Below are 27338 nucleotides of genomic sequence, written 5' to 3'. Positions count from 1 at the left end.
TCCTCAACCAAGGAACTGTGCTTCAGCTTCAACATATACAAAACAGGGATATTAACCAAATCTCACAAGACTGAGAACTAGGGAAGAAAAGCACTTAAATGATCGGCAAAGTTATTATTACTAAGTAAAATCAAACAACCCACATTTGAGCTTTGGTTGAAATTGTGACGCAATAAAGCCCATGAAACAAATTTTGATGTAAAATGTGCCTTTAGAAGAACAAATGGAGAACAAGGACGCCTCCAAGCCAGCTCTGATGAAATTCTGAAAGCCATAGATAGAACCTGTTTTTCAACTGAATGACACATTAAGGCACAGTGTCCCAACTTCAGAAAGTAAAAGCACTTTCTGAAAACCATATACCTTTTTTTTTTTTCAACGTTTTAAAGGTTTGTTAGCCGCACTGCACGCGAGTTTGACATTTACTGAGGACCCAGGCAGTATACTCTCCTGACAGTTCATTTAATCCCCATTTTACTGGTAAGGACACAGAAACAACAAGGTTTATGGTTAAGGTATTAGGGCCCAGCACTGAACCCAATTTAGTGCACGTGATAGAGGCAAAGTGACCATAATGTAAATTAGAAATGAGCTTTCTAATTGGAAAACAATCACATCACAAGGTTTCAAAGTTTGTAACTCTTCTGTTTTTTTCTTCCCTCCACTAGTGGAAAAGAAAGAAAATAAAAGGAAAGGTGGCCTTTGAATGAAAACAATTTGTTCCCAGTAGCCCTCTAACAGCAGAGTAGTCCTCTAGGCAAAGTGCAATCTGCCCCTGAGCGAAGCGTACACCTCCTTCGCTGTAATGGCAATGGTGAGAGCAGCAGTCAATCCCGGGAAAGCGCTCTCCATATGCTTACACAGACTGTCTCTTTTACTCTGCAAAACAACCCGGCACTTGGGTACCTTATCGCCATTTCACAAATAACAAGTGGCAGAGCTGGGTATTCAAACTGAACACCTTACTCATGGGATTATTCTGCCTAGTCCTCCTCCCACTAGGCAGGCTGCCCAGCAAGAGGCAGGTAAGTTAAGTGTGTATGCTAAATCTGCCTTAAAATTCAAATCCAAGGAGCCACGACCAGGCTCCAGAATAAGCACCTGCCTAAGAGGAACCAGACTCAGGGTAAGCTGCAGGAGGTTTGTCCCAGCCTGGGTAATATAAGCAAACAAATACATACTTATAATAAGCAATTATTAGTTAAACAGTCAAAGGTCAGTGAGTAAAGTACAGAACTTGAGCAAGATGTTTGCATTTGTTAAACTCCTGCTCTAATTAAACGTCTCTTTACAAATACTGCCAATTAGTAATACTGCCTAATCTTTAAAACTTAGTTTTGGGAAGGGAAAAAAAAAAACAAAACAGGGACATGAAGAGATCAAAAGGGTCAAATTTTTAAGACATACTGACAAAGGACGCCTGGGTAGCTGAGTTGGTTAAGCCTTAGGCTCAGGTCATGATCCCAGGGTCCTGGGATCGAGTTCCACATAGGGCTCCTTGTTCAGCGGGGAGTCTGCTTCTCCCTCTCCCTCTGCCTGCCACTCTGCCTGCTTGTGCAGGCGCATTCTCTCTCTCTCTCTCTCTGATAATGAATGAATGAATGAATGAATGTAAAAAACACATTGGCAAAAGGTAACCACAGACACCTAAGAAAAATCCTGTATGAATGCCCACTTAGGGCAGGATATGGAATTTGAAGCTTATAAATGGATCCACTCAGTGTGAGCAGCTGAGGAGGGACAGAAAGAACTGGATCAAGAAAAGGAAGAGAAATAAAAAGACGACAAAATGAAAGCAAGAAAAAGCACACCATGAAAACAAAAGGCGGATTCACTTGAAGGGGGTGGGGAGTGGAGGGAAGCATACATAAAAGCAGAAACAAAGTAAGTTTAGGTAAGGACCAGACGGCTATGCACACAGAGGGATGAAGATGACAGAAGACAGAGATAAGGTAGCTCAAAGATAAGAGCAAATGGAAAGGAAGGGAAGGAAAATATTTTGGTTCCCTCTTAAAAAGACAAGTAGCATCTACTACAATCTTTGCTAGATCCATTACCCTCTGTATGTGAAAACTCACAGGAAATATACATGCATTTCTATTACATAAATTTGTAAATGTTGACTGTATTCCATAAATAAAATGCTAGCTCTTCAATCTTCATTGAAAGGCTTAAATAAATGCATAAAAATCACACACACGCACATACAACCTCAATCATCTCTGCATCCTGGAGTCAGTCCAATAAAACATGGTTGCTTGGAAACTGTATAATCAATTTATTCTAATCCCTATATATACCTATCATTAAAGTGGTTAAGTAAAAAAAAAAAAAGAAAGAAAGAAAAAAGTGGTCATAGTCACACATACACCCATTAGAAGTAACAAGGAGATGGAAAGATGGAGAAGTAACACCCTCGGATCAGTGTGATGAGATGCTGCTTGCCTATTAAATACATATACACATATATAAATACAACCCAAGACGTGTTCTCATAAACATATATATACACATATATTCATATACCCCTTTGCTTGTAAGATGCTAAAAATACTTACAAATATAAAAAGTAACTTATACTTAGCCCCAGAAAAAGAAGGCCAATGCATAATCTTTCCCTTTATTTATTTCATACTTCTCCCTCACACTCTCTATGGCACATCTATTTTGGCCATTCTATGATCTATGTTTGAAATTAAAAGCCCCAGTGGGCTGGGAGAGCTGTAACCTTCTATTTGCTGTATCTTAATAAATTCTAAAACCCTAAAGAGAGGCCTCGAAATGAAAGTGAAGGAAGGAGCAGCCAAAAATATAAAGCGCCACCTATTAAACCTCTAGTCAGTCCCTGAATTAACATTTGCTATTTTAGAAGTAAAAAGTCCATGATTTAAACACTCCATTATCTTTCTGTTCAAGCATTATTATTCCTAAATCCTAAAATCCTAAATCCTAAAAAGGGTATTATTCTGAGTAGAACGATGCACAGCAAATGAACAGAGGAGTATATGGGCATAAAGAAGCAGTGACATACTTTACACATAATCTAGCTTCCAGAAACACTAAAAATTTATTTTTGCTTCATCTAATGATGATGTGCAGTAAAATGTTTGCAAACAGGAAGTTTATTTCTCCTAATCCATTGCCTATAGTACTTCTTAATTATTCCTCATAGCAACACTATAATCTAACACTTTCAGAAGGGCTGCGATTTTTCTGACATAGATTTAGGTCCTCTCGTGAAGACAAGCTGTGAAAAATCGGGCAGGGGGAAAAGGAGAAAGGTGCCGTTTACACATTTATCTGCTCGGCTCACACCTCCGGTAGAACATCACCAGCCCGTTAAACATTCCGTGCTGCAATAACTTTGTCTCCATCCTTTTGACAATTTGTTTCACGCCTCATTTGCTATGAAGAGTTAAAACATTTTAGTCAACCTTGAGAAAGCAATTCGATTTTTTTCCGCAGCAAAATGCATAACCTATTCCAACTACCAAACCACTGGTTAAAGTTCAAACTGTGACACAGACAGAAATCAAGTACTTTCCTTCAAACATTTCAGAAAGAAAAAACAAAAACACTAACCAGTCTTACATTTATTTTCAGTGGATATAAAACAAAATCAAGTAAAACAGCCTTCCCCATGCTCCGTTCCAAAGAGCAGCAGCAACTTCTCTCCTCCTAAAAACAGTGGACAACCTAGACGCCCTCTCTGTTCCTACAATCCTCAGATGACATGGCAGAAAAGCTTGGACAAAGCAGTCCGAAATAGAGAAAGAAATTCTTGCTTATAATATTCTTTTATTGGTTTTTTCCCCATCAATTTTTAATTTTGGATAATCACATTTGTACTGTTGGTAACAAAGATTATATTCAAAATTGAGGTTCAGTCCTACTTATGGCCATCCAAAGCTCGAGGAGCGCACATTCTGCACTAAGAGCAGTGCATAGTAATCGTACATTTTAAAGCGTTTTCAAAATTACAAGATGCAACCAGTGTCTAGAGCAGCACTGTCCAATAACACGTCCTGCAACAACGGGAACGTTCTATTCTGTGCTGCAAGTGTGCTTCTAAGCACTTAAAATGTGGCTAGCACACTGCACAACTGCATTTTTAATTTTATGTAATCGTAATTAATTTTAACTTAAATAGCCACATGTGCCTGCTGGCTACCATACTGGACAGAGCAGTTCGACACTGTAACTTGATGCTAACAAAGCTTTCTTCCTGCTGGAAAATCATCCTTTGGTCACATTCTGTATCAGGACGAAGAGTTTCCTCTTTAGGAAGGTGGAATGGTAATAGAAAGTAAACCAAGTATAAAAATCCCCTTCACGTTCTCATCAAAAAAGAAATGCATTTTGGTTCAAAACTGCTTCCTAATTGGCAGAGCAAAAGGGGCAGAAGGGACACGTCTAAGAAAGGCGTGGGTCCTGACCAGAAGGGGAGTCTGCCTTAGGGCCACCTCTCCTAGGACTAGAGAAGGGAAGGACTCCCCTCTAGACCACTGGGGGGGGGTGCGCTGTACATACCCCCCTACTGTGCAGCTTCTTAGAAGATTCTATCTTCCATGTCTAAGCAAATTATATACCATCTATGGGAAAGGGATATTTTTCTTCACTGACGTTTCCAATATCACTGACGTTTCCAATATCCTCGTAGAATATCAAATGATGTGAATGTAAGTAAGAAAGAAAAAAAAAAAAAACCTGCAATTAAGTAGCAGCTTCCACAACAGAAATGCAGAGCACTCATCTAACTGCTCAGACCACACACCACTGCGAGCAAACGCAGCGCCTCTGAGAAGGCCGAGGGGTCACCTAGATACTCTCCTTACGCTCATCCAGACTATGCCTTCATTCACTCGTCTGTAAAATGGGTACAATGACAGTACCTCATTCATGACAAGCGGTTCTTAGCACCGCCTGACACCTAGTAACTGTTCAAGAAAGTATTTTATATTACTAATTACTCAAAACTTCGCATTTCAGTACAATGGAAAAACAAGTGATTTCCTTTTGAGGTTCCAGGTACCATGAGGGAAAGGGGACAGGTAGCAAGTTGTAATTTAAAGAATGGTTTCTCTACAAATACACAGCAGAAAATCCATACATGCCTAACGAGTTTAACATCAAAGATTAACTTACACACACAGAGCAAACGTTTTCAGAACTTGTGGAGGTTAACCCTGAACGCCAGCTCCCAAACACAAGTTTGTAACGGACAGGTGTGTAACAGCTTCTACCCCTGCTGACCACTGCCCAGGCTGAGACTACTGGCCCGGAGGGGCCATGTTCCCACGGCAGTGGAAATGTCTGTAAGTAATCTTCACAAAAATGCAACTCCTTCCCCTCGGCCTACAGACTATATGTGTATCCTCCACCCTTTACAAAGACCCAGGTAGCAGAGGCACTGGAGTTAATCTGACTCAGACTTAACTCATGGGGCCATCACTTGCTGGCCTTGCTCAAAGCACATGGGTCCCCTCCAGTCACATACGAGGGCTTGCGAGGACTAAATTAGGGACCTCATGTAACATGTGTAGCCCCTCAACAATCGTATACTGGGTCCCACCGGGTGCCAGACACTGCATCCGACACTGGGGACACAAGAGAAAGGACCCTTCCGGTCTCCACGCAGGCGGAGCCCAGTCCAACAGCAGAGGGAGAGGGCCACTGGCGTTGAGGGAGCAGGGGGCACAGGGGCCTGGGCACAAAGAAGGCAACGCAGCAAACCCAACTCTCCACCCCTCTCCCAGTTAAATAAAATTTAAAAACAAAACAAAACAAAAAAAACCCCGGCACTCCTCTTCCTACCATCTGGAAGCCTCTTTCTCACCTCATGGTCACCCTACAGCCCGCTGCGGCTTGCCTCCCTCCAGACTGTCCTCCCGAAGCTCATCAATGAGCAAATGACAAGACCTCAGCACCCACTCTGACCTGAACATTCCTCAGGGCCTCCCACAGCTACACGTGTCCCCCTCCAGAAACCTCCGTCCCCTGTCGCTTCTGTGGGACTCTGCCCATGCTTTCCATCTCCCTTTCTGGCTCTCTGGCTGGCTCCCCTTCCACTCCTTCAACGTTAGTGCTCCTGGGTACCGCTCAGCACCCCTCACGACGCCACCCTCCACCAGAGCCTCAGGCCTAGATCCCATCTGGCTATACTGGGCCTGAATCCCCATCCTGTACTTTCCAGCTGCCCAGGAGCGTCTCCAGCCAGCCCTCTGGAACACGTCGCAAACCCAAAATGTCCAGAACCACAGCCTGTCGCTAAATACACAGGATGATTCAAAAGTAGGTGAGCGCCTTCAGAGAGTCACAATACCATCGGGTTTCTCCCCATGGACTCACCCCGAGAGCTCTGCGTCTGCCCCGCTTCCTCCTCTCAACCAGGACAAAATGAAGGCAGCGCTGCGGCTGCCATGTGCCATTTCAACCACCACGAAACCACGAATAAAAACGCTACGTTTCATCGCGGTCCTCTGACACAATGGGTGTGTGCTGAGCATTTCTGAGACTACAGAAATAACCCCGATCGTTCCTTTAGAAAGCAATTTTTACTACCTATTCGTATACGGTCTCATTAGTAAATAACCAGTTTTTGAAAGTGTCCAATTCTTTTGAGTCCCCCTATGCCACCATTCATCCCGACTACAAAGGGTGTCAGCCCCACGCAGAGAGGCGTTCTGCTACCTCTGGGATTAAATGTTATGGGAAGGGAAGCCTTATGAAAGCAGGGGCTGTGCTTTATTCGTGACTGTGTCCCCAGCACCTGAAATACAAGCTCTCAGCCAGCAGGTAAACAGATCAGCATCTGACCAGATGTGAATATCTATTTGCTAAATGAGGCAAGCATAAAGTAGCACAGTGTCTGCCATCAGCCTCAAAGTCTCCCACGACCCTCAACCCCGCTTTTCCATTCTTCTTTCCCAAGGTTTCTTAGGGTATGGAAGACAGCCCTCCAAAGGTCCCCATATTACTATCCTCAGGGTTTCTCCTACCAGATTGGTGTCCAAGGCTCCCAAAGACAGCAAGGCCTGGAAGACTTGGCCTGTTTCTCACCTGATTCCCCCAGAAGGTCACCAGGACAAGCCAGCACAGCTGGCTCCCTCCCCGTGGCTGGCACGACTTGCCGCATCTCATCCTTCGGCTTCTCTGAGGCCCCACTTCTCACCTGCTGCCCACAGCTGCTCGACTCACTCCTCCACTTTGTACTGATAATATGGCAAAAAAGGAAGTTACCATGGAGAACCAAATGACTATCATCTATGCCTGAAAAGGGAGGGAATGGCTTTCTTCCTCTCTGACAGACTTGGGTTCCTGAGCGCTGGGACAGTCATCTTCCGAAGGTTTTCTCAGCTGTTTCAGAATGTTACCTTGGCGCTGCTGGAAACCCTGCACCGGATGAATGATACATTACAACAGAAACTTTCTGGAAGTACTAACCCAGGCAGACAGGTGTTAGCTTTCTAAGCAAAAGACGATACCTTTTACCATAGTGAATAAGATTAAAACATGACTGCTAAGACATCGGAAATGTGCATTCCCTTCATAAGCCTGAAGAACCAAACAAAATTAAGGATCCAGTCTTAGAGAAAAGGACATGCTGGTGACAAAGAGCTACAGCCTAAAACACATGTTATCAGTTTGGGGTTTTTTCTTCCTGTGGGTTCTTCGAAATAGGTCGTGAATTCATTTGCTTGAGCTGGCTTAGGCGCAGTCAGCATTAACTTCAGAAACTATAAACCCCTGATGACTCAGTAATGATCCATTACTCTAAATAATGAAACAAAATCAAGTAGTATTAGAAAATAGGAAACAGGAGACAGGAAAGCCTTCATTTCATTCTAAGCTAAAAATAGCCTTTTGGAGGTAGGTCATTCAGAAATATTCTCAACCTCAAATTTGGGAGCAGTCAGGACGTGAGGAAAAACACAAGCTGAACACCCAGGAAAGAGTCATGAAGGGAGCCAGTACGCTGCACCTGCCCCGCCGCCCGCTCCGCAGTACTAAGTAGAATGGAACTTACACCGCATGTCTATGACAAGGTTATGGGCCAAAATGGTTTTCTTTAAAGGTGTGAGATGTGGTTTTATTGACAAGTTTCAAAAGAGAAGACTAGTTGGGAACACACAAAGGAAATTTCCCAATATCATACCTTCCCATTAGAACTAGGAAGAGAAAGACTAAAAGGACGGGTATTGGGACACGTCCCAACATTCTGTGGCCCGGTCAGCCTAGAAGTTGGCCACTAAATAAATAACAAACAGGGATTGGACAGGGTCCGCCGATCAAGTGCTTTTTAAATATCCTCGCAATATCACTGACTCTGGTTCCAGAATGGCCATGTGGCAAAACAGCAAAGACAGAAATACTCATGACTGCATGTCATGAAATGACCTCACCAAAGCACTGGGAGGATTTTCCCACCTTACCTTTCTTCTCGTAACCATGCATTAGCGTCTCGATTATTTTAAGATCTGCCAATTTGGGGCGGGGGTTGGTACTCTGTCTTACCACTTTCGCCGAAACAGTAGTTCACTCCCAGCACATGATGAGCATTAAATCTGTTTGTTGGTTTTTCACTCTAGAATTCTCACTTCCAGCTGCCTGTGCTCTCCCTTCTCTCCAATCTGGTCCCAGACTGTCACCTGTCCTCCCTTCCCATACCCATTCTCTTTTCATACATTCTTGGATTAAGATTTCTGGGCTCATAACACACATAACTCGAGACCCCAAGACACCGCCCAGTCCATTCATCCATTCTCCATCAAAACTGTTTATTAGTAAGTGGGTACCATGGACTAGACACTGTTCTAGATGCTGGTCCATCAACCTCCTCGTCACAGAAACTTCAGTCACAGCCACAGTTTCCTCTGACAGGCGGATGTAAATTAATGCTTAGTGACACCACTGAGCATTGGAAAAATCCAATAAGCCACCTTTGTGCCCTGGAAGCACAGATTCTTTTTTCTTTGCCTGGTATGACGATGGAGCCAAAATATAGTAAAAGCTTGATTATAAGTATGTAATTCTACACATCTTAACAAGAACAAAAAAGTCTATTTAAATTGTACCGCTAAATAAATCAATAACTGGGACACCTATGTGGCTCAGTGGGTTGGGCATCTGCCTCCAGCTCAGGTCATGATCCTGGGGTCCTGGGTCCAGGGTCCTGGGATGCAGTCCTGCATTGGGCTCCTCGCCCAGAGGGAGCCTGCTTCTCCCTCTGCCTGCTGCTCCCCCTGCTTGTCCATGCTCTCTCTCTGTTTCTCTGACAAATAAATAAAATCTTAAAAAAAAAATTTTTTTTTAAATAAATAACCAATCTCTGTGGGAAGAGAAAAGTGGACATCCAGGCCATTCCACAGCCTGAGGACACCGGAATAGGGGTGGGGGACCTCGAAGGCCCTGGCTACTTCCCTGGGTGACTCCACTGTACAACCAATTTGAGAACCACTTCTTTTGTGGAGACAATACAGGCTTTCACACCAAACATATCTGGATACTGAACAAACTTAATTTTACCAGATTACTTTGTCCATAAAATTGGAAGACGGCCTTGCAAGACTGTTGAAAGACAGCAATTAATGACACAATGTGCTAGCACACAGGTAAGTGTTCAAAGACGGGGGCTATTATTACTGTTATTGCTTTTATTCTATCACTTGAATTCAGGGCTCTTCTGAAACTCTACCTCTGAATGGGCAGCTCTTGATTTGGGAGCCCAAGAGCGGAAAGCAGTGTGTTGGTAATATTTTTACCAATCACACCTGACTAGAAGGAGAGGCTGATGTCCCTATATAACAGTCTTCATACAGGCCACCATTTAGGAGGGCGCTTGGGTGGCTCAGTCAATTAAGCGTCTGCCTTCAGCTCAGGTCATGATCCCGGGGTCCTGGGAGGGAGCCCTGCGTCAGGCTCCCCGTTCAGCGGGGAGCCTGCTTCTCCCTCTCCCTCTGCTCCTCCCCCTGCTTATGCTTGTGCTCTCCCTGTCAAATAAATAAATGAAACTACAGGCCACCATTTAAAAAGAAATAAGAAAAATCCCTCAAGGTTTGGCTGCTTACTCACTACCTTTCTCCTGCCTCATCCGTACCCAGCTACACGCTGTCCCAGGATGGCCACTCCACACCTGTCCATCCGGACGTGAAGCACAAGCCTGCTTTGCTCCTTTTCCTAATCTGTCTTCTCAGGCGCAGGCCCCTCCTCACCTGAGCCCTGCACTTATCTCCCCGGGAGGACAGACTTGCTGCTCCATCTTCGCAAACTGCACGTGAACAAGCTGGTAAGACCCGCGTCCCGCCATCTATGGACCGTCACTCCTCGTGTCTACCGTGTCAATGGAAATCCATGAAAGGCCTCACCAGCTGCGTGACCACCACCAGATACTCTCTCCAACTTTTTTATTAGTCCGCATACGGAAGGAAACAAGTCTTCCTCAAGTCAAGGGATAACTGCGCACTCCTCTCAGCCTACTCCATCCGTAAAGCACGTTCCCCACACACACATCCTCTTTTGCACCACACAGAATAGGCTGGGTATCAACAACGCCTCCCACAGAGCCCATAACGGATGCCCTGACCCATATTTCGCAAGCCCTGATGTACACAGGAAAGGCTCAGCTCTGAAAGCCACATGAAAGCACTCATAAATTTGAGGCGGCCCTAATCATCCCGTCCTTTTGCTAAGAAACCAGTTGGAGTACCACTTCAGACCCATTATTCTTATAATGAGAACTTTCCTTCTCAACACTCTGTCATATCAACCTAATCAAGTGTCACGACTAGTATTTACACTCAATTTTACTTTAATTTCAAGTATGTTTACCAACAAAGCAAAGGTAAACATTCTTTAAAACTAGTTGTCTAATAAAAATACAAAAATTCATTATATTTGTTCATTATTTTTATTAATCATTACAAAACTCAGCAGAATTCTCACGTGACTCAAACTCTGTATATCAATTCACTTCAAAAAAGTAGAGCACAGAGACAAAGAAACTTGCTGATTCTTCTAGATACAGGTGATACTGTCCTCTCTCCAACTTTCTTTTTTTTTTTTTTAAAGATTTTATTTATTTATTTGACAGAGAGAAATCACAAGTAAGCAGAGAGGCAGGCAGAGAGAGAGGAGGAAGCAGGCTCCCTGCTGAGCAGAAAGCCCGATGCGGGGCTTGAACCCAGGACCTGGGATCATGACCTGAGCCGAAGGCAGTGGCTTAACCCACTGAGCCACCCAGGCGCCCCTCTCCAACTTTCTAATGACCTCCACTTTTGAGAAACTCCTCTAGGTTAAATGTAAACTCCTCTAGGTTAAGTCCATGCTTGCCCATAATATTACCGTTATTTCATTCTCTAGTGGTGTTAAGAAATTTTTTTTTAATGCAAAAATAGATTTCAAAAACTTGGGTTAGAAAGGGAGAACGAGAGTAGAGTCAAAGCTAATTAGAAATGCCCATAATGACAATTTCCTTTCTTAAAAGGACACTGTTCCAAAACGCCTGCATTTATCTATCTCTCTCGCTATCTGTTGCTTTTCAGATCCTTCGCATCAGCACATTCTCTATACCGCAGGATATTTTCATCCTCCACAAGGTAGAAAGCTTGCCTGCCTCCCTGTGTTATCTGTCCGTGTTCCATTTGAATCCAATTTCCTTGCATTACCTCTGCCCAGGTCAGGGATGAATGGCTGTCAAATTCCCAGTGGAATAAAAAGAAAAACCCTTTCTTCCTGAGGCAGCAAGTTTCAATTCACAGAGCACATGGCTAATCTACATATGTGAAGGTCACAGCACTTCAGTCAAAGAGGTTAAGAATGGAACAGCTCACGTAAGGGGTTGTCTTAAACATCTTGGCATGATGCCCAACAAGTAAGATTGTTGAAAAGCAATAGATAGCTTCTGGCAGCAGTAAGGGGAAAAATATTTTGATCATGTGATGCCGCACACACTACCTAGTTTATTTCATGTGTGAAACTTTGCGAGTCCCTAAAAAATACCACATACGCAAATCAAATCCAGATTTCAGCCTTACCAGTGTAGCCAGGCTGGTACACCTCCTTCTTCATAAAATGGATTTCTATGAAGTTTCTAGACGCACCAAGAATAAGACTTCAACATATTGACAACCAGTTGGCTCAAATATCTTAACAGCTGATTATAACTTCTTTGCATTACTTCTTCAGAGAACCATGAAACACCAGGAAAGGGTAGTTATAGACTAAAAAAGCACATTCCTTTAAGATACCCGAATGTAACTGTCTTGAATAAAAATTCATCTTCTCCTCCATTCTTCTCTCCTTCCTCGTTAATATGGAAAGCAATACAGAAAACTATAGGAACTTAATGCACAATAAAAGACAAAACACAAAATTGCTTTTCACATTCTATCTTCACTAATTAATTGCTGAATAAAAGTAAAACGCTACTGCTTTAAAGTGCTCATACTTCTGACAAACATCTCAGTAGAGGAGGGAAGACCAAGTCTTGCCACACATAATGTACACCAAGGGGAGAAACCAAGACTCAAAAAGCACACTCCTACCTGCTGTAACCTGCACCTTCCTGAGCGCTCTCTCTGCTCAAATGAAAATGAAAAGGGCTGGCAACAAGAGTCGGGAAAGGGAAGACTTTCAAACCCAGCAAAATCATAACAAATGTGACTACAATTTTTAAAACTTTTCACCAGTTAATCAACGACTTCTTTAACACATGGAGAAAATTAATTAAAAGCAAAAGATCCATTTCACCAATTTGCAAGTTGTCTGCCTACTGCGAATTTCCTTTGATTCAAAATTTAAATTGCTCATGAGGCCAGAGTTATTCAATCCATGTTTCTAATTAAATGGTATAGTAGATAAAATAAAAATATTCCACAAACTATCTTATTTATTGTAATCGCCAATATTCACTGTGTAATATAAGGATATTCCTCTACACTGACCAACGAACGACACAATGTGTAATGATTTTCAAAGATTCCCTGGATATTTTTTATCTGGTAAAGTGCCCCTATACCAAGGTCACTAAATGTTGATGATGGTGAAATTAAACACCCCAATTATCGATCTGACTTTATTTTTCCTTACCATTTAAAAAAATATGACTGTAAAGAAACTAGCAAATGACAGCAGACATTTTTCTAAAATGAAATTTTCTAAAATGTCATCAACTGCCCCATCACTCACTTTCCCTAAACACTTGGCAAGGTACAGACACATCAGGCAATAAAGAACTGACACTGTCTGGACTAGAAATAACCTTCAAATGTTAACCCATTTGTTCCGAGCGGAAAGAATAACAGGCTGTTAAATTAACTAATACAGAACCACATCTAACTCATCTTCATTGCTTGCCCAAGACAAAATACAATCTGTTGTTACTTTTTGAAAACAGCCCCTTCCTTGCCAGGTAGTAAGTACGTCGGCACTCTATCAAGTGTACTTCCTGAAACAATTCCATGGGTTAAGTCTTCTTTCCCACCTCTTTGGACAGAAGGTAACTTCGAACCTCAGGCAGGTGCAGTCACTTGCCCTAGGTCACACAGGTAGTCAACGTCCAGTCTTCCAGGTTCTGTAACCTGCTGGCTCCTGCCTTTGCCCCCCCGCTGCTTCCATCTCCAGGCCTCCTCACTTGGTTAACTCAGTTAACATCTGCTCATTAACCAGGTCTCAGCTTGTTCAACCTTAGTTGGTGCGCAGAGCCTTCTTACTTCTCCCCCCACCTCAAGCTCATCTCTGCGGGATGTCCCACTAACATCAGGACTTCTCCCACTGAACCAGTAACACTGTACTGTGTAGCACATTTACTAGTCCTTAGTCACTGCACTGTCAATCCATCAAGGTCCATGTCCTTGTCACCGAGGAATTCATCATCCACCACAGTACGAGGCGCACAGGAGGCTCTTCCACAAACGTCTGCCTGATGCCTTGGTTCCTGCTATACCCCTAAAGCCCTAACACACAGGAGGAGGAGATTGTTCAATACAGTGAAGGTAATGAATATAATTTTTTTTTTTACAAGATTTTATTTATTTATTTGAGAGAGAGAGGGTGTGTGTGTGACAGAAAGCATGGGCGGGAGGAGGAGGAGAAGCAGGGTACCCACTGAACAGGGAGCCTGATGCACGACTCGATCCCAGGACCCCAGGATCATGACCTGAACCAAAGGCAGATGCTTAACGACTGAGCTACCCAGCACCCCAAATGAACTAAATTCTAAATCCTTCATGCTAATGACACTATAAAGTCATTGCTTTCGCTGAAAAATCCCCATAGGATACCCAAAACAAAATCCAAATTATCCCTTTCTCATCAATGTCACAGCACCTAAGAACAATCTGCGAGCACAGTGACCTTCCACATAAGACCATGAAACACTAACTGAACAGATTACCTTGAAACTGTTGTTGGAGATGTATAATATATTCATAAGGAAATTTTCAGTTTGGATACATTATCAACTACTCTTCAAACAGTTCTTAGATGATGCACTTTGAGGGATATAGTCTTTCTGCACAGAACTGCAGGAGAATAATGTAGCCATTCATTTTAATTTCCACTTTGTAAAACTCCAGGAGTCTATGATAATTCACCAGGGAAAATTATGGATCATATGTTATATTTACTCTTTGTATCTTAAGCACCAAGTAGTGCTCAGAGTAAGTATTTGTTCATAATAGAATTAAATTTTGTCCCTGATACTTTTATAAATCTCAGCATTAACAAGAGGAAGCAAGGAAAAAAAAAAACCTGTTCCTCTCTGCCTACATATTTGAGATAGGTCCTCGGCATGCTCAGCTTTGACATGGGCAGCTTTGACTACTGCACAGCAACCCTAAGCCTCCCTGATATGTAAATTATAATCTTGCTAAGGACTAAGTGTGACTCACATATTCAGTGAGGTTGAAACAGATGCAGAAGTAAGTTACTTAACCATGAAATCAGAGACCAAAGTCCACCCCTCAGAATCCCAAAGGCTAGTTTTAATTTTTTGAAACTTGTTCCTTTGCAAGAAGTACTTCCCCTAAAAAGTTAGTCATTTGGGTAGATCATGAAAGTGGAAAGGTCTAAAAAGTATCAGAAAGGAATAATTCTCAGAATTTACTGATTAATATTAAGGATGGGACACTGTGAGGCAGCAGCTCAGACTCAAAGACATCAGTCCGCCATAGGCTCCACTGGTCAACCAAAACCAATTCATGCAATTGCTTACAAGAGTACCAATCTGTACAAAACTACATTTTGTGAGGGACACTGCGGTGGTATCCACAAAATCTGTGTATTTGCATAGGCCTCAGTTTATATTCACTGAACATGTCCGGGATCTAGTATAGTTTAATAAGATGTTCAGCGGTGCATAGCTGATTAGGCACTGTATTTTTTAAAATTCAAAGCAGCAGAGGATTTTGCAGCTGGGAGGGACTGGGGTCACAGAATTGATGGAGGCAGGGGCTTATCTGCGACCACACCCTGAAGCACAGCAAGGCCGGGCAGAGAACAGGAACCCGGGGCTCACTATACCCTGGGAACACTGGAGGGAAAAGAAGAGGGACCACGTAACAATGGCGCAGGATTTGCAGGCATGACTTCTGTGACAGCCCTGCTCAGCAGGCAAAATTTCATGTCAGGAAACTGAGCCTCGGCCGCATCTCAGAGAAAATGGGCACTCAAGCCTACAAGTGAATCAAAGTCTTACCAACTCGAAGCCCACGATCTTTCCATTACGTCAGGATGCCTTGTAATATATTCGCATTCTCTCATAAATCCTCATAATCACAGAAATAAACTAATATACAACAAACATACCAGCTCCCCTAGAAATATGCCTGCTTCTTCAGACAGATTCTTGCTCAGCAGTAGCAATGTTTTACATTTCTATTTCCAAGGTCATTTATAATTCATTGAGTAAAGTCAATTTATTATAAAAATTACATACTGAAAGCAGAAAATTTAAAGGATATTAAAATGGGGTTAGAGCTTGATATATATAAATATATGGTCCCGGGATCTTAAAATTTGCTTCTTAAATTTTCAGAAATTAGATGCCACATTCTAGACAAATTTTAGAATTACCAGTCATTTCAAAATAAGGCTATGAAGTACAGTGAGTGGTTTAACTTCTAAGATGCTCAGCACAAAAAGAAACAGGAGAGACTAAGAATTCTGGAACAGCCTCCACTAATCATCAATGCCTCGCTTTCTGAAAGGTTTATTTCAGGACCCAGAAGCAGTAGCTGAATTTACTCCTCAGCCAGCATACATTATCTAAACAGTTACCAAAAATACTCCAGCAATCCAAGTATCTTCCTAAATCTGAGCAGACTGTTTTAACTTTTCTCCAAGAGCCTATGTAATATAGAAAACTGAGAAAAAGAAAAAGGACCATTCTATATAAATTTCAAAGTGATTATATTTTTCTTCTTTTAGCTATTATTCTTTGTAGTGGGATCTTTATTTTGCTGTGGCACTAAGCCCGTAATTGATTGGTAGAAAGGGAAAAGAGTCACTAGCTCACATCAACCATATCACAACAATCTACAATTATTTGTTTTGCCAAAATCCACTCTCTCCCACCCAAAAAGCAGGCCGACAGACTGCTGACCCACATGGCTGCGATCTGCACTTTGTTTAAATGAGCCAGTTCTAAGTCAACGATGCCCAACATGCCAGGCCCAGGTTCAGGGGGAGCCGGGTGTGGCAGCATGTCTCCCTCCGCTGCGCACAGGGGCGGCAGCAGCGGTCCCCAGACCCCAGCCACCGGCAGCGGCCGGCACAGGGCTGATGACAAAAATGGGTGCTCAATGAACATTTGCCAACTGATCACCCGGAGCAGATTCTTAGCTAGCCTACACCTCAGAGCATACACAAATGCTAAATGCTTACCCCATAAGAGATCACTGCTGCTTCCTTAAATCACAGTTCAATTTCTGTGTCCTCTGTGGACTTCAGTGTTAAGGTACACAACTGATCGTCTAAAGATCTAACTACACAGCAGCAGCAAGGGCCGCTAAAACACAATTCCAAATTTTACATGCAGAATAGCCTGTTTCTAAGACTAGCCAGGATCCAAGAAGCATCCCTTTGCAGCTGCCTCTAAATTTAATTAAAAGACCGATCATCTTAATTTAGGAATTTTTCCACATACAAAGAATTTCTGCAATTTTGCAGAGGACTACTAATTAAAAACCTAAGGGGGAGCACAAATTTGGGGCCCAGAACACTATGGAAAAAGACACAGCATCACATGGATGTTTGCTCAGGCTTGGGGAGCTGGGATGGCCCAAAACTTAACACAAAACTGGAAAAAAATTAACATTGAAAATGATTTCCACTAATATTAGAAAGATAAAACCAGTGCTGAAAAGAGGCTAACATGCAAAAGATGATAGAAGCAAAGGGGGAAAATGATCATGCTAACAGTTCATTTTCATGTCTTATTATCTAACCAAGTACGTTTTTCTCAACAAAGTATTCCAAACCTTTAAACAGAAAGTCTTCAGAAAGCTGCTTTTAAACTTTTAATGACCTGACAGTGAAACAACTAACCTACACAAAACACATTTCCAAACAGACCAAACCTAGGAAGAAGATCACCCCCAAGTTAGAAGTGGAAGGAAGTAGTGGCGTAAACACACACACACACACACACACACACACACACACACACACACACACATACACACAGCATGAGTGCTGCAAGGGAACATCTGAGGAAGGGTTTACCATCCAACTATGAAGCAGCAAGACTGCTGGCTCTAGAAAGATTATTTTGCTTGCAATACACGTTAATAACTAACAATATGAAGATCTGACATGAAGAAACTTTTTATTTCGGTTGGGAAGATGAAAAATTCTGGAAATGGATGGGGTGATGGTTGCACATCAGCATGAGTGGACTTCATGGCAATGAACAGAACACCTAAAAATGGTTTAAATGGTAAATTTTATGTTATGTATATGTTATCATAATTTTTAAAAAGTATATGTAATTCTTTTGGCCTCCCATATTTTTAAAAATGTGGTCTAGGATTTTCTTCTGGATTTCATCAAATATGGCTTCCCTTCCAGAGTCACCTAATAAGTAATGACTTGTCTGATTCTCAAGTTTCACCTTTCATCAAGTCCCAAACAAGATGCTGAGAAGAGCATCCTCCAGAAGATGGTGAGGAGAAGCTGCATCTTGTTCAATTCAAAAGAACTGCCTGCTCTGACAGATCTCGCCCAGGTTCTGCTGCCACCTACCTAAAATAAGAGTGTCTATTGGTAAACCGGATATGCTTGAGATTTTAGAGCTTTGGTCTTTTTCCGAGCAATGAATATCATTCAAAGAACAAATTAATTTCATCATTAGTTCATCTGTCAAACTCAGTAGCCTTCTAATATTCTTGGCACTGATCCATTCAGAAGTGGGTTTGAAAACTGCCTATTGGATCCTATTCAAATAAGTAAATCTAAGGAAATCGTTTTCTTAGAATTACTCCAAGTTAAAGCCTTTGAAAACAGAACATGTTTGCTGAAAACTTACTGTGGAAGCCCATATTTTACTCTGATAAAGTCACTCAGTCACTCAATTAGGGTGAACTGTTTAGGTTAAAACTCCAGTGTGCATATACCAACAATTCCATTCATTCCTAGGTTAGCCTAAGACAAAAGAAGGGGATACTTAAGGACACCTCAGTACCAATACCTGTATCATTTTCTTTCCACCAAAACTCTAAAAGAAAAAGTCACTAACATATACCAAGTTTTTAGATCAAAATTAATTCTATCACCCAATTAAGCCAAAAAGAGCCACTTAGTCTTGTATAAATAACCTCCAAACTGTGAAAAGCAATATTGCGTGACAGTTCTACATCTATGATATATGATATATATCCTTGGGGGATAAGCAGTTGTACCTGGTTCTTACTTGACCCCTCAGAAACACGGAGAACTCAAATAGGGATGCCTCGGCCTCCAGCACACACGCATGCACACACACACATGTACACACACACACAGCGAGTACGTGGCTCTACTTCACGTATCCACAGAGAGTCTGCACGAATCTCCAAATGAAGAAAGAACACCTTGGAAAAGGCGGGAGACCAATACCTATCCCATTCCAAAGAGGCCTAGATGTGGAAGTGGCCCATAAGTATAAACAGTGTTATAAAATGTCATAAAACATTTTTAACAACCATTTTGAAAATCTAATTACTGCAAAAAAAAAAAAAAGGAATTTGAGTTTTATTAACATTCCTTGTGAGCCCCCATAAATCTGTTGTCTTAAGTGATACACAACAGCTCTTTCAAATATAAATATAACCCTCAAATTTACAAATCTACACACAGGCCAAAATGAAAGTGACACAAGTGAATTATTAGTTCCTTTTCCTCAGTGATGGATCAAAGTACACAGATCCTTTAACTGAGCAGTGCCATTCTTGTAATGAGAAAAACCTCCAAATTTAGGGCACTGGGTAAATGCTTATACAGTTCCCAATACAATACAGCCAAAATTTACATGTCCAAATCAGTCTTCAAAGTAAATACAATTTCTGAGGACCCCCCCCTCAACAAATTTTAAATCAAACTACTCTCTTCCTAGGAAAGAAAAGGGTATAAATAAATGAAATGATCATCTTTTCAGTTTGCTTATCATGTTGGTATCTATCTACTGAAGCCATTTGAGCTACATTGTGCCCCAAATTATAAAGTGATAAAGTCCATGAATAAGAAATAGAACTTAAATTCGACCCCATTCTCTTACACCTGTTTTCTTTAAATATGTGTCTGATAAAACTACCAAATTTATGAATCTTTCTCCACATGGTCTTACATTTTCAGAACTGGTCCTCAAACCAGAATTAATACTATTTTCATACCAGAGTGAATATATTATTCTGTCAATCCTAATGAAAGAACATGCTATTTAGAGGAAAAGTACATTAGTGTAAGTGTCTAAGGGTGACTTGGATTATTTCCATCTCCACAACACACTTGTGATACTTCTGATACAATATGATGCTGGGGAAAAATGAAACAAGTAGAAAAAGCCCTACCAAAAATTCATTCCTAAATATAGATAAAAAGCAGAAACCAAAGATAAAAGAGGATTTAGGTTTCTCACTACAGGCCCAAGGTAAGAATATGATGTTTCCTAGAACATACTTAACAATTTTGTATTAATATAAACAAAAATTTAAGTGATAACTGTCTTAAAGAGTAGTTACAAAAAAAAAAAAAAAGAAAATGTCAAAAGTAAGTACACAGAAATAAGGATATGCAAAAAAAAAAAAAAAAAAATTAAGCCATGTATAATTTCATTCCAGGTAACCTAGGAAAACAGAAAACTCTTAAACACTTTTGTTATTTTTTTTTTTAAATGATAGGCCTTTTCTATAACCACAGTTGCCAATTCTACCTTCTCTGACGACAGAGCAGCCAGCCAGCCAGCTATATCTCAGCAAATATATCAATTTAGGGCACAATAATTTCTTTACAAGATTTACAACATCAGATAGGCTAAAATTTCATTGGGAGGGTTAGTGGGGAATGATGTTATGCTATAATGTATCTTATACAAATCTTAAGGTAATCAGGAACCAGCCTGTAACTTCCTGCTTTGTAAGCCAGCTTAGTCGCTTCTTTTAATGGTAAATAAGGCTTTTTTTTTTAAACTACACTGTATACTATTCTATAAAACTAAGGCTAAAATAAAATAAATGGAATTCAGCACAAATGCAGACATTATAAAATCTATGCTCCGTGAGTAGACCTCAGTACTCCATTTGAGACTGCTCTACCTCCTTTATCTTACAAAAACCCAGTAACAAACTGTATCATAAAATGGCTTATTTCACTTTTAAAAAAGACCCCCCAATACAATATACACATATATTTTATTTCCAATATAAAAACATTTGCCACCCAATATAAACCATTCCTAAAATCAAAAATGAAACTAAATGTGCTAAGGCCACAAGAAAATTTCATCATTTAACAACGTGATTTAACAGTACTTTATGGCCTATAATTACATAGTAAATTAATATTTTGGACAAATAACTATTTCTTATAATTATCCTAACAAATACTAAATAAAAACTAGCCTTCCAAAAAGGAAAAATATAAAAAAGACACATTCCACACGTTACACGGCAAAGTACCTAAAAGAAATCTGTGAATCTAGGTCATATGCCCGGCATTTTTCTTCCCCCTCAAAAATAAAAAACCTATTCCCAAGGGTCACACTGAGGACATAATGGATTCACTCTCATTCCAAGAAAACAAAATACTTAAAATGATTGGTACCATTAAGAAATAATACTGTAAAGTAACAAGGACCTACATAATACATCTGCCTCTATCATCCTTCCGTTCTAGTTTAAAAGACATGAATTTTAAACTATCCCTTTAAAAGAAAGCAAAGTAAATGTTTTTAAAATTAATTACATGGGTTTATTTACACAAGGCTTCTCTGTGTTTTTATTTGTGTGAATCAAAGATAAAAATTGATTTCACAAAATTTCTACCAAGAGTAGAAAAATATATTTTCATTAAAAGTAAAACTCCAGTAACTAAAGATTTAAAAGTAGTGGACACTAATGTCCTCAGCTAGGGATTCACATGATTATCTTGTTAAATTCAGTCCTGTATTCAGTCTGACATGTCTCTCCTCTAAGATATGGTTGTTATTAAAATATACCTTGCTAAAATAAATAAGCTGAGTAAAAACATGTATTACAACCACTGTTAATTCCTAACAAATTAGAATTTTAAAAACTTTCACAGCATTTAAGATGTCTACTGAGAGAAAGATTAGTTGGGAAAAACACACCCAGCACAGCTTGCATGGGATAGTTTCCCTAATACCTGTGTAAGCACTTCAAATAAGGCTCACATCACCGAACCGAACAAAATAATCGAGAAAAAAAAAAATCCTAGAGCATTTCTATATTTCCAAACAAGAAGCAAATATAAAATAATTTTTAGTATTTCACAAGACTATCCATTTTTCCCTGACTGTTGTATACAAAATTAGTTTCCTCACTTTGTGATTTTTAACCATTACATCAATTTAACTAAAATTCCTCATCCACAAACATCTTAAAACAATGAGAACTGTTAAAACACATATTACTAGAAATACAGCTTTAATCTTGTTATAAAGCTCATTAAGTAACACTGGAAGAAACTGTTGCATCTCAGAACCTGGAAAATTTTAACGCCATAATTTTTAATTTTAAACTACGTGGGCTGACAATTCATTTCTTGCACAGCTTAATCTGTAAAGGGCACTTTCACAAAAGCTTTACAAATCCAAAAACTGGTAAAATTCTTGGCTTAATTATTTTTCAATTGCCATATCCTCATCCTACATTCAAAGTCCGTGATAGATGCATGTCCACGTTAGGATTGCCAAAGATCTCATTTTGTAAATGCCCAGTGTACTGGACACCAGCATAACGTTTTCAGTATTTAATCCTCTTATTAATAACTATGATTCATAATAACTTAAGCTTTAAATAATATTCAACCTTACATCTGCTTGTAATAGAGCTCAGTTATTATTTGTGGCAAGAATTTTTGTGACTGTACTGCTCAGCACTTCTATTTACATCAGCAGTGCTAAATGCCCAATGGTGAGAGGGGAGCCAATCAGATGGCAGATTAGATGTCAACTCAGAGGCAGCTGTCTGGAGACTATTACAGCCAGTTTACCTCCACAATTCAAATTCCAAACCTTGCAAAGGAGATCAAGTCAGTCTTTAGGCTCAGCCTACGAGCAAGAAACAGCAAGAGTGCAGGACACTTCCTAATAACGCTGTAGGACCTGGGTGACAGCAAATTAAAGAAAATTCAAATAAATCCGATCCAAAAAGATCAATTTTCACTGGTCTGCTATTTTCCTGGACTTGCTGAATAAAATGTATGCCTGATCTATGATCAAAATAAGTTCAATTTAGCCGGAATGCGTCCCTTTAACATAGCCTATCTGTTGAAGGTGACTCCTTTCAAGTAGCCTGTAAGCCAAATAATGGATTTCCTGGCTATTCCCAGGAATGAATCGATTTCTTTTAGAATATTTTACCTCCACGTCGTTGTAAATTGGGGTATTATTTTTGCTACGAAGCATTCCAACCCAAAGCTCGCATCGAGTATGTCTGAATAGCCGGGGAAGAACTACGAAAAACACACTCGGTTGCCACAAAGCTAACCTATTTTTCCTGCCTTCACCTTGCAGGCTAAGAGGGAACGCGGTGTGGTAGGAGGTAGGACAAAGTTCCTCATTCTTTTCCCAGTTAAGGCTTATTGTTGGCGCTAACCGAGAAGACCGGGTCAATATCCCTCCCCAGACCGTACCGGCCGGGAGCGCCGATTCGGTTACAAAAGCCGCCCGAGCCGTCCCCGGCGCCCACACCGCTCGTTCGAGGCGCAGTCCCCGGCTCCGGACGCGCGGCTCCGAGCCCGGGGTGGGGTGGCGAGGCGGGGGTGTTCGGCGGCCGGCCATCCCAGCGCGCGTCCCGGCCCCCGGCGCGACACTCTTCCCCAGGCCCCCGGGCCGCGCAGTCGGACGCCCCCCGCTCCACAGCCTCCGAGGGAGGCAGCCGCGAGTTAAAATGGCTTTGGGCGCCTCGCCCCCGCCTCCCCCCCAGTACAAGACGCAGAAAAAGTACGCGGAAAGAAAGAAACTAGGGCTCGAGGCGCGCGGCGAGGCCGCCGCGGCGGAAGCAGGCCCGGCCGGCGCGGGGGTTACCTGGGATCTGCCCATGGTCGGGCCGGGGGTGCCGGGGCTCATCGCCGGGTGGCTCCTTTGTTGCGCGGCCGCCCAGGCCGGGCTGGCAGCGGCGTACTGGGCGCCCATGTCCTTGCCCAAGCCCATGCCCGCGGCCGCCTGCTGGCCGCCCGCCGCCGCCCCCGCCGCCGCCGCCTGGGACTGGGGCTGCGACGGCGGCGGCGGCGGTGGCGCGCTGGGGCTGCTGTAGTCGGGGTAGCTGCCGCCGTAGCTCCTCATCATGGGGCTGGGCGAGGTGAGCAGCTGGTTGAGGGTCGGAGTGGCCCCCGACGGGTGCTGGTTCTGCCCGGCGAAGCGCTGGAAGCCCCCAGCCGCTGCGCCGGCGGCCGCCTTGCTGAGGCTCGCGGCCCCGCCGCCCCCGGGGCCCATCATCATGCCGCCGCCCTGCTGCCGGGGGGAGCTCAGCACCCCGTACCCCGAGGACGAGCCCCCATAGCCGCCGCCGCCGCCGCCTCCTGCTGCTGCTGCTGCCGCCGCCGCCGCGGCCGCCGCCGCCACAGCTCCCGCTCCTGCTCCTCCTCCTCCTCCTCCTCCTCCTCCGCTGCCTCCTCCTCCTCCTCCTCCTCCTCCGCCGCCGCCGCCGCCGCCGCCCGCGCTGGGCCTGCTGTAGCCCGGATAATGGTTGTACTGGCTGTTGGGGTACCCTTCGTGGGAGTTCTGCAGGGGGTCCATGCTGTTGGGGGCTCCGGCGGCGGCTGAGGCGGAGTGCATCATCCCCATCCCGGGGCTTTGTTGTCCGCCATGTTGATCAAAGCAAGGCCCAGTGCGGCCGCCGGGGCCGCCGCTAGCAGGGGCAGCGCTGCCATAGTAATTATTAAACTCCGAGACGGCGGCCGGGCCGCTGCCGCCGCCACCGCCGCCGCCGCCGCCCCCGGGCACGGCGACCGGCGACTGCTGCGCGCCCAGGGCGCCCAGGCCCGGGTGCTCGAACCGGCCGCCCGCCGGCTCCCCCATCTTGGGCGGCGCGTCGTCCTCGTCGCCCGGCTTGCTCAGCAGAGGCTGGCCCGTGGGGTCGGCCTGGCTGCCCGCGGCACTGTCCTTGGCGCCTCCATGTTGCGGCTGCTCCATGTCGGGACCCGACTGAGCCGCGCCGCCGCCCGCGCCGCCGAGGCTGTTGTTGTTGGAAATGGGATGTTGCTGCTGCTGCTGTTGCTGCTGCTGCTGCTGCTGTTGCTGCTGCTGCTGCTGCTGCTGCTGCTGCTGCTGCTGCTGCTGCTGCTGCTGCTGGAACTGGTTTAGCTGCTGCTGTAGTGCGTGGTGGTGGTGGTGGAGGTGGTGGGCATGGTGGTGGTGGTGGTGGGCATGGTGGTGGTGGTGGTGCTGCTGGTGGGGCGGTGCGGCGGGGGCTTCGCCAACGGTTTTCAGTTTGTGGTTGGGGAGCAGCCCCGTCTCCATAACCGAGCCCGGGCCCGACGAGGAGGAAGAGGAGGACGCCGCCGCCGCCGCGGAGGAGGAGGACAGCGCGGCGGCGCTTCCACCCTCCTTGAGAACCGCCTCGGAGCCGCCGCTCTTGGCGCTGTTCGTGCTGGCGGCGGCGGCCGCCGTGCTCGCGTTATGGGCCATGTTCAGTTCGTGACGGGGGTGCAGGGGGTGGTGGTGCACATTATTCAGGCCGCCGCCGTCGCCGCCGCCCCCCAGCATGGGTCCCGGTGCCGCCGCCGCCGCGCCGCGCGCCCCCGCCTCCAGGTCCCGGGCCCCGGGTGCCGGCCGCGGCCCGGGGGGCGCCCGCCGCTCGCCGCTGCCTGCCCGCGCCCGCGCCGCCGCCGCCGCCGCCGCTGCTGCCCGCGCGGCCATGATCGCCGCGGCGTGGCCAGGCCGGGCGGGGGGCGGGGGGAGACAATAAAACCCACTTTTTAGTCAGCGGCCCCTCCTGTGCGCATCCACACGCCCCGACGGGAATCGAGCGAGCCCCCTCCCCCTCCGCAGGCCCCTCCGGAGCCGAACCGGGAGGCACGCCTTACGGTCTGGGCCTGTTCCCGCTGTGTGATTTCATGGTGAAAGTTTTTAGTTCAGGTTTAAATGAAACTTTTCTCTTTTCCTCTCTAACCCGGATATGGGTAAATACACGACTGACTGAGCCTATCGGGCCCAGCACGGCATGAGAGGGAGCCGAGCGAGCCCGAGCAACTATTATCCACTTCTCTCTGATTACTCGTGTGCACTCGCAAAACGCGGACTGGACTCGGCGCGGGCCGCCGCCGCCGCCGCCCGCCCGCCCGCCGCGGCACAGCCTCGCGGGCACCCAGCGGCCCAGGGCCGGGGGCTTGGGCCGGCTCCGCAGGCGCCCGGAGCGCGGTGGCGTGGGGCGACTGGAGGCTGCACTTTCCCCTCGTGCCGCGTCTCCTTGCCAACCGGCGGTTCGCGTGTTTGTTTTCACGTCTAAAAGGAGCGATACAAAGGTGGAAAACGAGTCTGACGAGCAGACAAAAGAGGGAGAAGGGCTGGGGAGCAAAGTTGTCTGTTGGCCTCCAAGGTTTGGGGGAGCCGACGGAGAAAGAAAATATTTGGGCAATCTGTGCAAAAGCACTGCCTGTCCCAGGAGTTATGTAATTTTTCAGAATGTTGGCCTCTCTGCCTTGATTCGGGCCATCAGTGTGATTGCCACAACTTCTTCGAACTGCGAAATTTGAAAGCCTTTAAGGGAAGGTTAGCCGCATTCAGGGAGTGCTGTGCCCTGTACACAGCAAGTGCTCAATAAGTGCTGAGGCTGGCGGCACCTGCCCCAGAGATGATGTTTATATAACGATTTTTGCGTGTAGGCTTATCAGTGAAAACGCAAAAGCATTCCCAAAAGAGCATTTTTCTTAAAATGCCCGTGTCTGTCCTCTCTGTAAAGGGAAAGTCTTCAAGTGTGTTATGCTCCCACTTGCACATGGAAATTTCACTATTGGTGCCATAATAGCTACAGCTGAAGTTTATCTCATGTCTTCATAAATCTATACGACGCCTTTCATCATATTTCGGAGGTTAATGTGCACAATTAACCCTCTTGATATGGGTTCGCTTCTAAGCAGTGTGAAACAAAACTAAAAAGAAATCATATTATATTTAATAAACATAAGATCAATAGTAATGTAAACTGGTCGAATCTAATCTTAAGCAGAAATATTTCAGACTCTGTTCTTTTAAAAATACTCTATTTTGTCACTTGATGTTTTAAATGTTTTTATTATTGTTAATTTATCACCTAGTAACCTTCTGGGTATCTTCAAGCAGGCATTCTTAACCTAAGCAATGACTCACTTGCACTAGTGTGGAGACCGGAACTTCCAAGGGGTCACACTAGCTGAAATAATATATATGATTTTAGTAGAACATAGTTTTCTAAAATCATCTCACTCTTCAGCTTCTTAAAAGGATTAGTTCATTTTAACTGCAATGGTTATTTTTACTCGCTTGAGCAAGTGCAAATATGTTAATGACTAAACAGAAAAGGATAGGTGGGAAAAAGTGGTGACTGATTGGTGGGGGAGGGGAATCAGGTGCACACCCAAGGGTCATTACAGAGTGTACAAACAACAAACTGCAATTCTATGCAAACAACTGGAAAACGGGTTAT

General features: G+C 44.0%; 1 protein-coding gene across 9 annotated transcripts in view; it reads right to left on the bottom strand.

Annotated features, from left to right (window-relative positions):
* ARID1B (AT-rich interaction domain 1B) overlaps window positions 1–25888 on the bottom strand; it is a 441388-nt gene extending 415500 nt beyond the window's left edge. For 6 of the 9 annotated variants that reach the window (XM_047732510.1, XM_047732515.1, XM_047732511.1 and 3 more), the window contains exon 1: window positions 23741–25888. In XM_047732510.1, coding sequence (XP_047588466.1) covers window positions 23741–25573 — 1833 coding nt within the window. In that variant the 5' untranslated portion in view covers window positions 25574–25888. The remainder of the gene's footprint in view (window positions 1–23740) is intronic. The other 3 variants (XM_047732514.1, XM_047732516.1, XM_047732518.1) reach the window with 1 other exon arrangement.
* Between the last annotated feature and the right edge of the window lie 1450 nt (window positions 25889–27338).

The sequence above is a fragment of the Lutra lutra genome, chromosome 6 (assembly GCF_902655055.1).
Source record: "Lutra lutra chromosome 6, mLutLut1.2, whole genome shotgun sequence".
In the NCBI taxonomy this organism is placed as follows: Eukaryota; Metazoa; Chordata; class Mammalia; order Carnivora; family Mustelidae; genus Lutra; species Lutra lutra.
The sequence above is the reverse complement of the archived record's forward strand: the minus strand, read 5'-3'. Positions and strand labels throughout refer to the sequence as shown.